This window comes from Octopus sinensis, linkage group LG5 (assembly GCF_006345805.1).
Source record: "Octopus sinensis linkage group LG5, ASM634580v1, whole genome shotgun sequence".
In the NCBI taxonomy this organism is placed as follows: Eukaryota; Metazoa; Mollusca; class Cephalopoda; order Octopoda; family Octopodidae; genus Octopus; species Octopus sinensis.
Window position 1 is genome coordinate 27,516,079 of NC_043001.1, and position 16,187 is coordinate 27,532,265.

Here is a 16,187-nt window from a genome sequence, read left to right on the forward strand (position 1 = left end):
AGATTTCTTTTTTTTTTTATATATTTATCTTTTTCTTTGACTAGAATCTTATTTCTTTACTGACCACAAGGGGCTAAACATAGAGAGGACAAACAAGGACAGATAAAGGGATTAAGTCGATTGTATCGACCCCAGTGCATAACTGGTACTTATTTAATCAACCCTGAAAGGATGAAAGGCTAAGTCGACCTCGGCGGAATTTGAACTCAGAACGTAAAGACAGACGAAATACCACTAAGCATTTCACCCGGCATGCTAACGTTTCTGCCAGCTCACCACCATATTTCTGCCAGCTTGCCGCCTTCTTTGACTAGAATCATTAGAGCATTGAAAAATAAATAAATAAATAAATAAATGCCTTACAGTATTCGTTTTGGCTCTTCACATTCTGAGTTCATATCTTGCTGAGGTCAACTTGGCCTTTCATCCTTTCACGGTTAAGATAAAGTACTACTCAAATACTGAGGTCAGTATTGACTAACCCATTCTCCTCAAAAGTGCTGGCCTAGTGCTGAAATCAGACACCACGAAGGCAGATTTGCTATCATGCTAGACAAAATACTTAGTGACATTTCCTCTGGCTTTTTACAGTCTGAGATCAAACCTACCAAAGTCAACTTCACCTTTCATCTAGTCATTGGGTAGGGTTGGTAATATAAAGTACCAATTAATACTGATATCACTGTAATCAATAAACCCCTTCCTTGTTAAAATTACTGTCCTTGTGCCAAAACTGGAAAGCATAAACACTATTATATTTATTAGTTTTCTTTTACTAGTAGCAGTGTTGTTTTGTTTATCCATGCATATATTAATTTTGCAAGCTTTAGCAATTGTAATAAGTAGAATTCCTAATACTTGGTGCTGAATTGTGAATTAAGAATGGAACTTGTTGATGATTAAGTATACTAAACCAAGCATCTGGTGAAAGAGTATAACATAACAGTCATGTTGACATTTGCACAGATGATCATGAGGATATGCTGAGCTTTGGGCCAAAAGGATATAATGATCACACTGAAACTTCATTTCCTTCAGAGATGGTTCTGATTTTTCTTATCAAACATTTCTTTTTTGTGAGGTATTACATTCTCCACTGTTTATACTAACACACTCACTGAAGTTTCCACAAACATATATATATATATATATATATTATATATATATATATATATATATATATTACATTTGTTGTTTACTAAACTTAATTGAGTTGGACACACACATGCACACACACACACACACCACACACACACACATATATATATATGCATATATATATATATATATATATATATATATATATAATATATATGATACATATATATATATATAATATATATATATATATATATATACATATATATATATATATATATATATATATATAAAGTTAATCCAAAAAAGAAAACACAAAAAAACACAACATGAGGACGTGGAACAAATATAGTATTATTGGACGCTCAGGAAAGAAGGGAAGAAGGATATTACATGGAAAAATGCAAGGAAGAGAAATAATATTCTTAAGATTATAAACTTGGAAAAGTTCAGGACAAGTTATTACAACTGGTAAAGTACAGAACAAGAAAATTTTTACCTAAAATATTGCAGCTAAGAATAAAATTTCAAATTAAATATTTAGATTTAGAAAATATGAGCCTTCATTAAAACTAAAAATTTTATTACAAGTTATTACTTCTATTTGTTATTAATTGTTACTTCTATTAAAAATAAAAAATAACTCAAAATATTTTTTGCCCTTTAAAAAATTCATTTTTTAAAATTATTAATTAATAATTAGAAATTTGAAAATTGGGTATAAAAAATAATAGTAGTGCATAATTAGTCATACAATAAATAGAATAATACAAAAATTATATATTACAGTAAAATCTACCTATAACAACAAATTCATAGTAAAATTTGCTTGAGTTATTGCCGAGTCTTCACATTTTTAGTCTTGACCCAATACCTATTTTTTACATAATGAATTTGCCTACCATATATACTATTCCACTTTGCATAAAACTTTAGCTATATTGGTACTTCTGGCTCTCATTTTTTAAGTATTCTAGTGTGTCAATATTTTAACAAAATGATGGTAATTATAATGTTACTTAGTAAATTAAAATCAAAGGATCTTTAATATTCAAATTTTATCCTTAGATGCAATGTTTTAAGTAAAAAATGTTCTTGTTCCGTACTTTACCAGATGTGATAAGTTGTTCTGAACTTTTCCAAGTGTAATAACTTGTCCTGTAATTTTCCAGGTTTATAATCTTAAGAATATTATTTCTCTTTCTCACATTTTTCCAAGTAATCCATGTTTTTTTCCAGGCTATGCTATTATGCTAATTAACAATGTGTCAAATGTGTTAATTAGTGGTGTCATTGATAATATTTTCCTTACCTCAATGACGCCAGTAACATCTATTAAAAGTCCCTTTATAGAACTATATTCATAAAAAAGTATAGAGCTACATTATCACCCTCAAATTTGAGAAACAATCAAACATAACTTTTTTCTTTTAAAACTTCATTGCATGAGATTGATACCATTAAATTCCTCGAATTGAGCTCCATAATTTAAGTTTAATTAAAATATAGTTTGTTTTTAAGATAAAAAAAAGTTAATTATACTTAAATTCAATTTTTTTGCCTTACTTATATTTTTTTTCATGATATTTTACCTCACAACTTTTTTTATACAAATTTTTGTTGCATGGGAACAAAACTATGATATTCTACAAGCTTTCTTCTATCACTGAAGCTAAGATGAATATATTTTGCTTTTAAAATAAAAGAGTCATTTAGATCTAAATTTGATTGGGGGCATTACTTACTCTCCTATAATGTTGCTACAAATTTTGATGTAAACTTTTTTCTGCTGGATCAAATCTCAATTTTTTATGCTAGAATGTAGCTAGGAACCAGCCCTCTTCAAAAATGTTAATAGTTTTCAATTTGGTTAAGAACTGAATTAGCAAAAGCTCTGAAGATGCTCTGTGTGTGACCTTAAGAATATTATTCAATTATATATAATACATATATATATAATATTATATATTTAATATACATATTATCCATATAATGTGCACACACTCACAAAATTATATCTCCTCTTACCTATTTGTAACTTCCTTATATTATCAGCTTATGAAATTTCTTCATCCAGTTCTGTTTTTCCATTTTGTATCAAATTTTGATGCCTTCAAATCTTAGTTATTTCTTAACTCCTTTGTAGTCAGTATAATATCATTACATTACACATTCATCGAATCGTTTTCATTTCAATTTTGATCTTACTGTTCACATGTCATCAACAGTGTTTTTTAGAGATACAACTGTTTGCATTATAAGTAAAGTCATGACTCCAAAAATTAAACTTACCTATACCATGCCGACGGAACTCATCAACCACACCTAAGCTAAGAATATATGCCACTTGACAGCTTGTAGGGTAGTGTGTAGCTAAAATATCAGCATCCTTCAAGAACAAATAATAAACATTTTTTAAGTGCAATGAAAAAATTTTAACATTAATGAAACTTTATTTTTCCTGAAACATGAAAAAGTTCATCAAACAAAGGAGATTTTTTCATACTTTCTGGAGTTGTTTTTGAAATTTATAAGAAAAAATCAGAGGTGGAAGGTATTTTGGATAGATATATTAGTATGAAAACAGATGTCCTTGTTATCATCATCATCATTTAACGTCTACTTTCCATGCTGACATGAGTTGGATGGTTTGACTGAAAATTAGTGATCTGGGGAACTGCAACAAGTTTCAATCTGATCTGAAAAGGTTTCTACAGTTGGATGCCCTTCCTTAGGCCTACCACTCCAAGAGTGTAGTGGGTGCTTTTTACCTTACACCAGCTCAGGTGCCAGTTATGCTAAAGGTCTAGGTCACTTGTCACCATCTCTGTGAGGTCCAATGTTTGAAGGGTGCTTTTTACATGCCACTGGCACGGGTGCTAGTTACATGACACTGACATCGGTCACATCTATGATTTCACTTGGCTTGATGGGTCTTCTCAAGCACAGCCTATCACTCAGTGTTCGAAGTGTGCTTTTTACATGCTACCAGCATGGGTGCCAGTTACACGACAATGGCATCAGCCATGACTACGATTTCGATGAAAAGTATGTATGTGATAATAATGGTAAACTTGCTGGCATGGACACTGAGAAAACAGAGACATGGACATGTTACTATGAGAGGTTACTAAATGAGAAGTATGCATGGGAGGGAGTGAGAGACAACTTCAAACAGACCCAGTGGAGGAACCAGGTATTGATGTTGACAGTTATATTACCAAAAGGGCCATTAAGGATATGAGGTGAAGGAAAACATCTGCACCACTGGTGATAGTTGTTGGGATACTGAAAATATTAGGTGAAGTAGGACATGTTAGTTACTCATATAATTGATCAGGCAGAACAGGAAAATGTCATCTCTAAAATTTGGCATAGCATTATCATCAGTGATTATAAGAACAAAGGAGTTGCTTTGGAAAGGTGCAAGTACAGAGGCAACTAATTAATGGATGAATTTATGAAAGTAATAGAGTTATTGTACAGCTAATTAACCTAGATGAAATGTAGCTTGATTTTGTTTCAGGAAGAGGAATCACCAATAACCTCTTCCTAGTGATGCAACAGCAAGAGTTCTTAGTCACGAGCAAGCCATTAGTACCTAGCATTCACTGACCAGGAGAAGGTGCAATACAGGATACTATATCTTGCAGTGGGGGTGTTTACCAAGAAAACTGGGTGTAAATTAATGGCTTATGAGAGCTATTTAAGTCATGTACAGGGGTGTTGCCATCAATGTGTGAACTAGTAATGAGCTCAGTAAGGAATTAAGAATGCAGGTAGGCCATGGCTTTGTTCATAGCACCCACCTGTTTGTTATAATCGTCCAAGTCATAACAGAGGAGTTCAAGTCTAACTATCCATAGAAACTCTCACATGCCAGTAACCTAGTACTAATAGGTGAATCAGTAAAAAATAAGAAGAAAAATTCCAAACACAGAAGCAAGCCTTAGAATCAAGAGGTCTAAAAACCGACCTAACACAGGCAAAATGTCTAAACAAGAACAAATACAGAACTCAATTGCCATCTCAGAAGTGGGTCAGCTCAATATTTAGAGAAGGTTTTGGTATGAAATTTAGACAGGCTGGCAGAGAAGAAAGCTTTCACATGCAGCAAATTCTCAATAGAGGGATTAGTAATGAGAGCACTAATCAAATATTTTCTTTCAAATGCTTGCTAGACTCTCTAGAAATAGTTGATAGCTTTCACTATCTAGATGACCTATATACCAGTAGAGGAGGGTGTTCCAAAAGCATCATAACCATAATGGAGAGAAAAAGATCAAAGAGCAATTTCAACTGTCGGTGACAAAGGGATTCTCTCTCTCGCTCTCCCCCTCTCTCTCTCTCTCTCTCTCTCTCTCTCTCTCTCTCTCTCTCTCTCTCATTAAAGAGAAGATTTTATGATACCTATTTATGAAGTGAGATGCTGCATAGTGAAACATAGACACTTTCTATGGTGATAATATTCTTATGAATGTGTTAAGTTAGCTTGCATGAACAATGGAGCACAGGAGCCGAGAGAAAAAAGAATCAGATGTGATGTACAACAGAAAAAGATGTACTGGTTTGGACATGCTGCATGTATGGTAAATGACAACTGGATAATGAAGTTCCAACCAATCTAAGTGGAAGGGGCCCTGTATAAGAGGCAGACCAAGGAAGACATTGGAGGAAGTGATGAAATCTGATCTAAAGAGTAATGAACCTTACAAAGGAGATGGTAAGGGACCACAACAAGTGGTAGGACACTGTGATGAAGAAGATTTTGTTCAACTTATGCAAGCACAGACAAACAGACATAAAATGGTGATGATTTGGCTTCATATTACATTCTTTTCTCTGAACTGAGTTTTGAAGTTTAAGTTTGATGCCAACTGTACTCCAATTACACATTCATAATAGTGTTATTTGAATGTGTTTTATAGTTAATCTATAACTAGGACTATTGTACATTAAGACTTCCTTCAGTATTCCCCTTTGATGTATTTCATCTATAGGGCTTCATGGTTGTTTCCACATCTCAAACAGCATTTGCATTCTGCTTAGAGAAATTTTATATTCCAGTTTTTCTGTATTCTTATAACCTGTACCCTCTATACATTTGTATCATATGCTTGTACTTTTTAAAACATATTCAGTATTACTATTACATTTTTCTTAAGTAAGAAAGTAAGAAGTGTTTTTTCTTTGCCAGTATATATTTAATGTCAAATAGTAACAGAGAAAATAACCTGAAACAATGAATTATTTTATATTGTCAAAGTAAACCTGAGCAATCTAATTTTACAGACATTCATAATAACACAGATCTCAAATGTGAGCACTTCCTGTCTGTTACACGAACATATTCAATCTATATATTTGTTCAGACAAGTTTGAAAGGTTGTGTCTCTTCATAATCCTAATCATCATCATTTCATACATCTGCTTTCAATGCTGGAAGTAGTTGGATGATTGTGTTTATGCCTAGAAATATATTTAAGAATGTATTTGCATGAACAAATTAGTCAGCAAAATATTCAATTGAATTAGAATAAGGGCATAACATTAATGTTAGTTTTGTTTCTTGGTCATGAAAACATGAGAATAAAATAAAAGTGCATGAAGCGAGGTTGATGTTGTTTAGTAACCAATTTTATAGAAAAATTTTTGCTTTCTTTTGCCCAAAATCATAGATTGTTGACGAAGATACAAATCTGCATATAATATATATTTGTATGTAACTAGTTATATATGTATGTATATATATATATATATTATATGTGTGTGTGTGTGTATATATATATATATATATATATATATATATATATATATATATACATATATGAAGTTTGTAGTTATGCAGAAAGAATTGCAAGAAAATTCAATAAAACATTTTAATGTTCACTGTAAGTCTCACAAAATAAGATTTTTATTTTTGAATCATAAATGGATATTTGAGAAGATAAAAGCATCTGAAATTAAAAGCAATAAATTTAAGTGGACTAAGAGAAAGACAACAGTTGTGAATGCCATTGATTTCTTTCTTATTTTAACATGATTTTAGTGTCAGACAAAATGCCTCATGGCATTAAATTATAGTACTTTACATTCTGAGTTCAAATCCAGCCAAAGTCAACTTCACATTTCATTCTTCTAGAGTCAATAAAATAAAATACCAGTCAAGAAGCAGAATCATTAAAACTGACTGTTCTCTCCACTCAAATTCCTGGCCTTGTGCCTATATAAGAAGTTATCAAAACAGTGACTTGGTAGAATAGTTAGAACAATGAATAAAAGGCCATGTGGCATTTCCTCTGGTTCATTACTTTATGAGTTCAAATTCTGTCATGATAAACATAACATTTCATCCTTCCAGAGTTAATAAAATTAGATACTGCAGTCAATAGAATTGACTTACACTTTTCAAAACTGTAGGCCTTGTGCCTAAATAACAACAACAACAACAATAATAATAATAATAATAATAGTACGAGGGACGTTCAATAAGTAATGCCCCTGACCCACTTGCAGTTGTTTGATCTAGCTGAAATTTTGCATGTGCAATTATTTATATCTCTATAGATTAAGTGTCAAATTACAGCTCTGAACTAATTGTGGTTTCTGATTTACAGGTGTTTGAACTGAGTCAAGTGTGAAATGGAGCCTATTGAGTGTCGAGCAGTGATCCGGTTTTTGTATTTGAAAGGACGCACACCAAGGGAGACTTTTGATGAAATGAAAGTAACTTATCTTTCATATTATTATAATGACAATAATAATATGAAATATAAGAACAAGGTTAAAATAGCTAGCATTAGTGTGGAAACTGTTAACAGGAGTGCTTTCTGAAAGCATTTATGTGCACTTTGACAACCAGAAGAACAGAAAGGTTGCAGAAAGAAAGCTAGAGGAATGCATGATATATTATATGTAGAGACAAAGCAGTTCTAAATGAAGTAAAAGCTAGAAAGAAAAATCTAACAATAGCATGGATAGATTATAGGAAAGCCTATGACATGATCCCATCACTCATGGATAAGTGAATGTTTGAGTATATTCAGTGTAGCAGACAGGATGAGAGAATTAATTAGTTGTATCATGAAGAAATGGAAAGTAGATTTCTGCTTAGGTGACACATTCTTAGGGAAAGTTAATATCAAAAGAGGAATTTTCCAGGGGGACTTGTTATCTCCTTTAATATTTTTCTTATGTTTGATCCCCCTCAGTTTAGTATTAAGGAAGGCAAAGGCAGGGTATCAGTTCAGAAATAGTATCAGAATAATTAATCATTTTCTCTACATAGATGATTTGAAAATTTTTAGTAAGAATGGAAAAGAGATAGATTCCTTAATATTGACTGTAAGACTCTTCCACAGAGATATAGGCATGGAATTTGGTATAGATAAGAGTGCAATATTAGCCATGAGAAGAGGATAGGTGGTCAACAGTGAAAGCATCCAATTACCAGATGGCCAGACATTAAAATCATTGAAAGAAGGAAAGAGTTATAAGTATCTAGGAGTATTAGAATCTGACAGAGTACTAACTACAGAAATGAAAACGAAAATTGAGGAGTACATCAGAAGGGTAAGGAAGCTAATGAAGTCAAAAGTAAAGGGTCCAAATCTAGTGAAGTCTGTAAATACTTGGACAGTATCATTACTTAGATACTCAGCAGCTTTTGTAGATTGGACAAAAACCGAATTAGCAAAGCTAGACAGAAGAACTAGGAAGGAATTCAATATGAATGGAGGACTCCACCCAAGGGCAGGAGTAGCAAGATTATACCTACTTAGAAAGGAAGGTGAAAGAGAGTTGATATCAGTAGAAGACCGCGTGGAGTTACCTAGAGTAGATATAGACTCCTATGCAGGTAATAGTGAAGAAAGTTTATTAAAAGCTGCTAGAGTCACTGCAAGACATAGGGAAACCAAAAGCCCAAACGAAGTTAAAAACCAGAAAAAAGAACAGAAATTATTTGACTGGCAGGAGAATGCATTGCATGATAGATTCCCAAAGATATTTGCAGCAAATAGTAGTAGTGATACATGGTTATGGTAGCAGAAAGGAAAGCTGAAGAGGGAGACAGAAAGTTTGTTAGTAGCTGCACAAGATCAAGCATTAAGGATTAATTGGATAAAAGCCAAGATAGATAAAAACCCAGTAGATTCCCTGTGTAGATTATGCAAATCAAAAGAGGAAAGTGTTACTTCATAAAGTAAGGGAATGTAGCATACTGGCACAGAAAGAATACAAGAAAGGACATGACAATCTAGGAGAGCAATCCACTGGGAATAATGTAGAAAGCTAGGATTTGAACATACTGATAAATGGTATGAACATGAAGCTAGTAAAGTACTAGAAAGTAAGAAATACAAAATGTTATGGGATTTTAACATTCAGACTGACAGAGTAATAGAAGCTAGAAGGCTTGATTTGGTAGTAGTAGATAAAGAAAGTAGAAAGTGCCAGATAATTGACTTTATAGTCCCAAATGATAAAAAAAAATCAATATGAGAGGTATAGAAAAAATAGAAAAGAACCAGAACCTAGCTTCAGTAGTCAGATGGTATTTATGGTGAAGCCCCACAAGATCCTGTAATTCTTATTCTCTATCAAAGCCTCTAGTTCATACTCATACCACTTCCTGTTATTTTGAGGCCACACACTTGGCTAACATCTCAATTCACTCTTTTGCCTATACAGACATGCCTGCACATATTCTTTTCATTCTAGCTTACTGTATTTACCCAAGAGATGATTAATACTTTCCTCTCCTTTCCTACATATTCTACATTTGCTCTCCGACTGAGTTTTGTTGAGCTTTGCCTTCATCAGAATCATCCTAATGGCTTGTCCCTGAGCAGCTATAATCAACACTTTGGTCTCTTATTTCAGATTTCTAGCCATCAGCTACAACCAGCTTTCTTTACTTCACACATCCTCAGTTTGTTGTATGAACTGACCAATTCCATTACTTTCCATCTGCTTGCTCTGTTCTTTCTCCTATCCTTGAGTTCCCCTGCAGTTTCAGTAATTTGGGGGGGGGCATCTCTAGTTACCAATAGTATTCTTTCTTCACTCTGCACAGCACAATTTTTCAACCCCAATATCAAAGTACTAACAGTGTATTCTGCATTTAGTAATCTCTTGCCTCATTTAGTAAGTAGAGTTTGTCGGTATTACTTTTAGAGTTGTGTGCATCATGCATTGTGAGTAGCTTCCAAGTTCTTCTAGATAAGCTCTGTTGCTCAACTTTGTCCACTTTTTAAAGGCAGAGTATCTTAATACTGGCGTAGCCCATGTATTTATGGCTTTCATGTTATTCCCTCCATTTAATTTGAGCACATTTCTAATTCTTCTTTGGAACTCTTTGGAGATCTTCCCGCTCATTTCTCCTATCATCTTGCAGTACCCATAGGCATCTGTAACCTTCAGGCTCGAAAGAAATGAAGCTAGCATGATCCGCTGGAAGTGTAATATCAGTCTGCATGCACGACAGAGTGTAAGCGCCCTGAGAGAAATGTTGGACATAAGAAGCATTGGATGTGGCATGCAAGAGAGATGTTTGCCTTGGTATGGTCCTGTACTACAGATGGATGAGGAGAGCTGTGTGAAGAAGTGCCACTCCCAAACAGCGAAAGGAATCTGGGGTAGAGGGAAACCCAGGAAGATGTTGGATGAGGTGGTAAAGTATGACCTTTGAATGTTGGTTCCACACAGAGGAAATGACGAAAGACAGAGACCGCTGGAGATATGCTGTGATTGAGAAGACCTGGAAAATAAACTGAGATCACAGCTGTAACCTACACCAGTGTCGCATAACCAGCCAACTCAAAAGTACCCTTGGATTGTAGGGCAACATTCCATGCGCGAGGAGACCTATTGAGTCAAGTACATCAACATCAAATGAAATCAAATCACAATCAAATGGAAATTGTATATATGGTCCCCATGCCAGTGGCACATAAAAAGCATCATCCAAATGTGGTCGATGCCAGTCCCCTTGCCCTGACTGGCTACTGTGCTGGTGGCACACAAAAAGCACCATCTGAATGTGGCCAATACCAGCACTGCATTGACTGGCAGCTCCTGTGCTGGCAGCTCCCATGCTGGCGGCACCCATGCTGGTGGCATGTAAAAAGCATCATCCGATCGTGATTGAGGCCAGCACCCTCTGGCCCCTGTGCCGGTGGCACGTAAAAAGCACCCACTACACTCTCAGAGTGGTTGGCATTAGAAAGGGCATCCAGCTGTAGAAACATTGCATGATCAGACTGGAGTCTGGTGCAGCCTCCTAGCTTTCCAGACCCCAGTCGAACTGTCCAACTCATGCCAGCATAGAACACAGACGTTAAACGATGATGATTCCACCGAGATTGACTTTGCCTGTCATCCTTTTGGGGTCAATAAATTAAGTACCAATGAAACACTGGGAGTCAATGTAATCGATTAATCCCTTCCCCCCAAATTCTGGCCATGTGCCTATAATAGAAAGGATTATTATTATTATTATTATTATCATCATTATTATTATTATTATTATCTACTCTAAACAGCATTCCTATATCCTTGCTGCATACCTTTACTTTTTGGATTAGAGAATCCATGTTTTTTCACTTTTTGCATATAGCTTGAGGTTATCCATATAAAGCAGGTGATTTATTTTCACCTTGATTTTAGTAAACTTGCAGGCAGATCAGGAGTCTTTCAGTACACTTGTCAGAGGGATTAACGCAATAAGAGTAATGAAGAGAGCATGTCTCTCAGGAACATCCTCTGGAATAATTTCACATTTCCAAACAATCCTATTTGCACATGTTAGTTCTACTACCCACACTCTCATTGCTTTTTCTCATAGACTCATAATTATTATTTGGGTAGTGAGTCAATAGAATCCTTAAAGCAGCAGAAAAAATGCTTTGTGTACCAGAGTTAATTTTGCCTTTCATCCTTCAAGGGTTGATGAAATAAAGTACCAGTCTAGTACAGGGATTGATGATATCAACCAGGTGGTTGGGAAACAAACTTTTAAACCACTTAGCTATGTCTGCAACCTGGATGTATATGTTCACACACACATGCACACACACACACATATAGACATGCACCCACACACATATATACACATGCGCGCATGCACACACACACATGCACACACACACACATAGAGTAAATACTGAATAGTAAAGACAATTTAAAATATATTATTAAAGTTGTTGAAATAGAAACACATCTAGAATACGTTTCTCCATGATACTCTCAGGAGCAAGATAAACCACAAATAAAAAAAGAATGCAAAGGTAACTACCACAGAAATAACGAAAATTTCACAAAGAAGAAGTTATATAAAATAAGAACACTTGGAATAAAGTCAGACATTTTATTCTTAAGTAGAAGACACATAAGCTAATGTTCAGTTTTTGATATTTCAAAAAGGTCAAAGCAGTGGTATGTTCCAATTTTGTTTGGTGTATGTATTTGTATTTTGGTTACTTTTCTTCACATGAAGGACAAAGCAATTATCAACAATTTCATTCTATAACAACTGATTATATATATATATATATATATATATATATATATCACATATAATTGCCAACTTTCATCTATTAATGGCTGTCTCTAACTTAAATTTGTCTTATTATATAAATAAAATTATGTAATTGATGCTTTTTTACAACAGTCTATTTAAATATCTCCTGTTTCAAGCCCAATTTCTAACATTCGAAAAAGAGCGTGCAAGACTCAGTTTGTGTCACAATGTTCCAACTCAAGTAATTTAACCCTTTAGCATTCAAACTTGCTATATCCAGCCAAAATATTTAACCTGACCAGATCTTGCCTCTCACCTCAGCCCTGCCATGTCATTCAAAAACTAAAAAAATCACATCATTGAAATCTCTAAACTACAAGATAATGCATGATTAATTCAAAGCAATATAAATAAACAAATATCACATTTGACAGAATAATCTGAACACTAAAGGGTTAAGTTACAAAGTCCAACTCAAGTAATGATTATAGTTTTTTTAAGCTAGATAGGTTTGACTGACATATTTTATATTATTCTGATCATATAATGAATGATTGAACCATAGCTAATAAATAGGTCAATTTCAACTGATTCTACTTTTCTACTCTGAATGTTAAAAGTTAAGTACAGAAGTATAATGTATGCAGAAACTACATTATATTTTCCTGGCTGAGATTGGAAACCAAATCTCAGATTTCTCGCTTGCCAGATCCACCTGCTATTTGCTGACCATGTGAGAAAATTTCTTTGTCCTGCTAAAGTGATCAATGAGTTTCCACTCAACCTCTGACCTGGCTGTGTCACAGAAAGTTCAAATGGACAGCAAGTGGCCTAAATGAATATAAGCTTCTCTTATAATGGTATATCCATCCTTCTAGCTAGAATGAGCGATTATAAATATCGTAAAGCCTCGAGTATAATCTGCATTTTTTCCCCAAAATCTAAAGGTCAAAATCCCTAGTGCGTACTATATACGAGGTTAAAAATGAAAATTATTTTCTAAGCAACGTCCGAGTCTCTATTTGCTGTCTGGCCATGTTTATTCAGAGGCATTTTGTGATGTCAGGCGTGAAAATACCTTAAGCTAAGCCTGAAAGCAATAAAGTCATAAAAGAATCATCCATAACTTGCTGTAAGCAACATTTATTAAACGTTATTACAGTTATTTCTTTATTTTCTGCAAACAAAATGCACAAAAAAAGCTACACGTTTGCATTATGTTATATATACAATAATAATAAAGGACGTTACCATATACATTTTTACAAACCAAGGAAGTTATATAGACCTCCTTGGCTCAAGTTCGGGAAGGGGTGTGTATTATACACAAGGTTTAGGTTTTTCAGAGGTACAGCCCCCTAAATATCCTCTGCGTATTATACTCAAGGGCAGACTATACTCAAGGATTTACGGTACCAGCTCCATAGGCAGACATGGACAGAGTGAGATGAGGGAGATCTGACAGAGCAACAAGGTAGAGAGACAACACAGCAGAAGCAATGGGCAAATGCACATACAGACACAAAGTATTTCTTTGTACTGTCTTGCTCCATCAATATTCTCTTTCCTCCGTTTTACTTCACACATTTCTCTGCATACACAACTTTGCTGACTCAAAGTAGTTGGCTGCATTATGTAGCGGCATATTTATTCATATTTCAAATCAAGCTTTCAGTACCCAACAAGTGAATGCAATGATGACCGAATAAATAATGTAAACTACATTCCTATTCTTTCTTCATTGTTTTTCATCGATACCAGTCTAACATGCCTAACATCATCTGCTACACCTGACAACTTACATTGATCCCTCAACATTACATTCTGCTACATCATCATCATCATCGTTTAACATCCGTTTTCCATGCTAGCATGGGTTCGTCGGGGGTCTGGGAATCCAGGAGGCTGCACCAGGCTCCAGTCTGATCTGGCAGTGTTTCTACAGCTGGATGCCCTTCCTAATGCCAACCACTCCGTGAGTGTAGTGAGTGCTTTTTACATGCAAGGGGAGGCTGGCAACGGCCATGATCGGTTGGTGCTTTTTACGTGCCACCGGCATGGAAGCCAGTCAAGGTGGCGCTGGCATTGACCACGTACGGATGGTGCTTTTTACGTACCACCGGCACAGGTGCCAGGGGAGGCTGGCAAAGGCCACGATCGGTTGGTGGTTTTTACATGCCACCGACACGGAAGCCAGTCAAGGCGGCGCTGACATCGTTAGGTATAGAAGTATGTCAGAGTGACTATGTATTGAACTATTAGTTCATGTGATTTAAGTTCATATCCATTACAATTATTTTAACAAGTATTTGCTTATTATGCTTGATACTCAGTGTCTAATAGGTTTCAGCTCACTTGATATGTTGCCTGAAATAAACTAGACTTTTAATATAAAATTCTAAATACCATGTTTACTTTTACTCAAGAAAGTTTTATTTGTAAAACTAAGACAGTATTTTTAAAACTTTGTCATATGATTATACACCATGCTACATTGTTTCTTTGACTGTATTCACAATAATTTAAGTAGTGCGCATTTTTACATTGCTGTTATGCATTTTAGTAATCAAGCTGTCAGTTAAAAGTTATGTCACTTTTACATATTTGACTACTTGAACTCCTGTAGTAACTATATTTCACCAGCCTTTCATTGCAATCAACAAGCTGCAATAAACTCGTGATATTTATTTGAAAGACGTTTTTTCCTCCTCTACAATAAAAGTTACAGAAACACAAATTGCCCTATAAACTCACTTTGAATTGTCTAGCTGAATAACTTACTGAAATAAAAAAAAATCAAATATGAAACAAACTCACCTCTCTGTTAAGCTTTGTTTTGGATTTGACCTCAGCAACAATGAGGCCAATAATCCTTGAATAATATGTAGCAGCAAGAGAGTAGAATTTGGCATTGGACGTGATGTCCTGGTACCAAGAATCTGGATATCTGAAAGAGAAGAAATAAAACTAAGAATCTTTGGGTAGTGTGGATATATTAGAGGAAAAAGAGAAAAATTAAGAATTCTTGAGTGGCATAAATAAATTAGATAAGTCTTTTTGAATTGATATTTGGGTGATAAAGAATGGATAAGGAATATCATAATAGATTTAGGTTTAACAGCAGAAGATATAACCAAAATGGCACCAGCTAAAGAATTAGACATTTTGTGTATAAATACCATTATTGCAAAAATTATGCAGATGATGATTATGAGAATGTGATAATGTGAGACTAAATCACAAATATCATATCATTCAATATCTAACTCAATTCTAGCTTTATTACATTTCAGAAATCAATACACAATTAATGAATTAGCCAACATACACACACTCACTGAATAGAGATTCTCCTTGAAAAGGGAATCCCATCACAACTATTGCTCATTATACTAATAGCAATAATTTAAATCAACAAAATTATTCCTTTCTGGAAAATTAAATTAACCATAATCATAAAAATTCATTTCTCTATGAATTTTCATTTTCATTTAACATTTCTTTTTCCAAGTTGTTTACGGGAGGACACATTGGAATGGTTTCTTATTGCCTTATCCAGTTATGTGGG

The 16,187-nt window shown here is 34.4% G+C and overlaps 1 protein-coding gene across 9 annotated transcripts in view; it reads right to left on the minus strand.

The window, feature by feature from the left end:
* The window catches only part of LOC115211601 (N-alpha-acetyltransferase 60), a 147,424-nt gene that overhangs the window by 54,792 nt on the left and 76,445 nt on the right, over window positions 1–16,187 (minus strand). For all 9 annotated transcript variants that reach the window (XR_004999352.1, XR_004999351.1, XM_036503273.1 and 6 more), the window contains exons 3-4: window positions 15,437–15,566; window positions 3,391–3,487 (exon numbers count right to left, since the gene is read on the minus strand). Coding sequence is in view for 7 of the 9 variants with exons in the window: in XM_036503273.1 (XP_036359166.1) it covers window positions 3,391–3,487; window positions 15,437–15,566 (227 nt within the window). In the remaining 2 variants the exon portion in view is untranslated. The remainder of the gene's footprint in view (window positions 1–3,390; window positions 3,488–15,436; window positions 15,567–16,187) is intronic.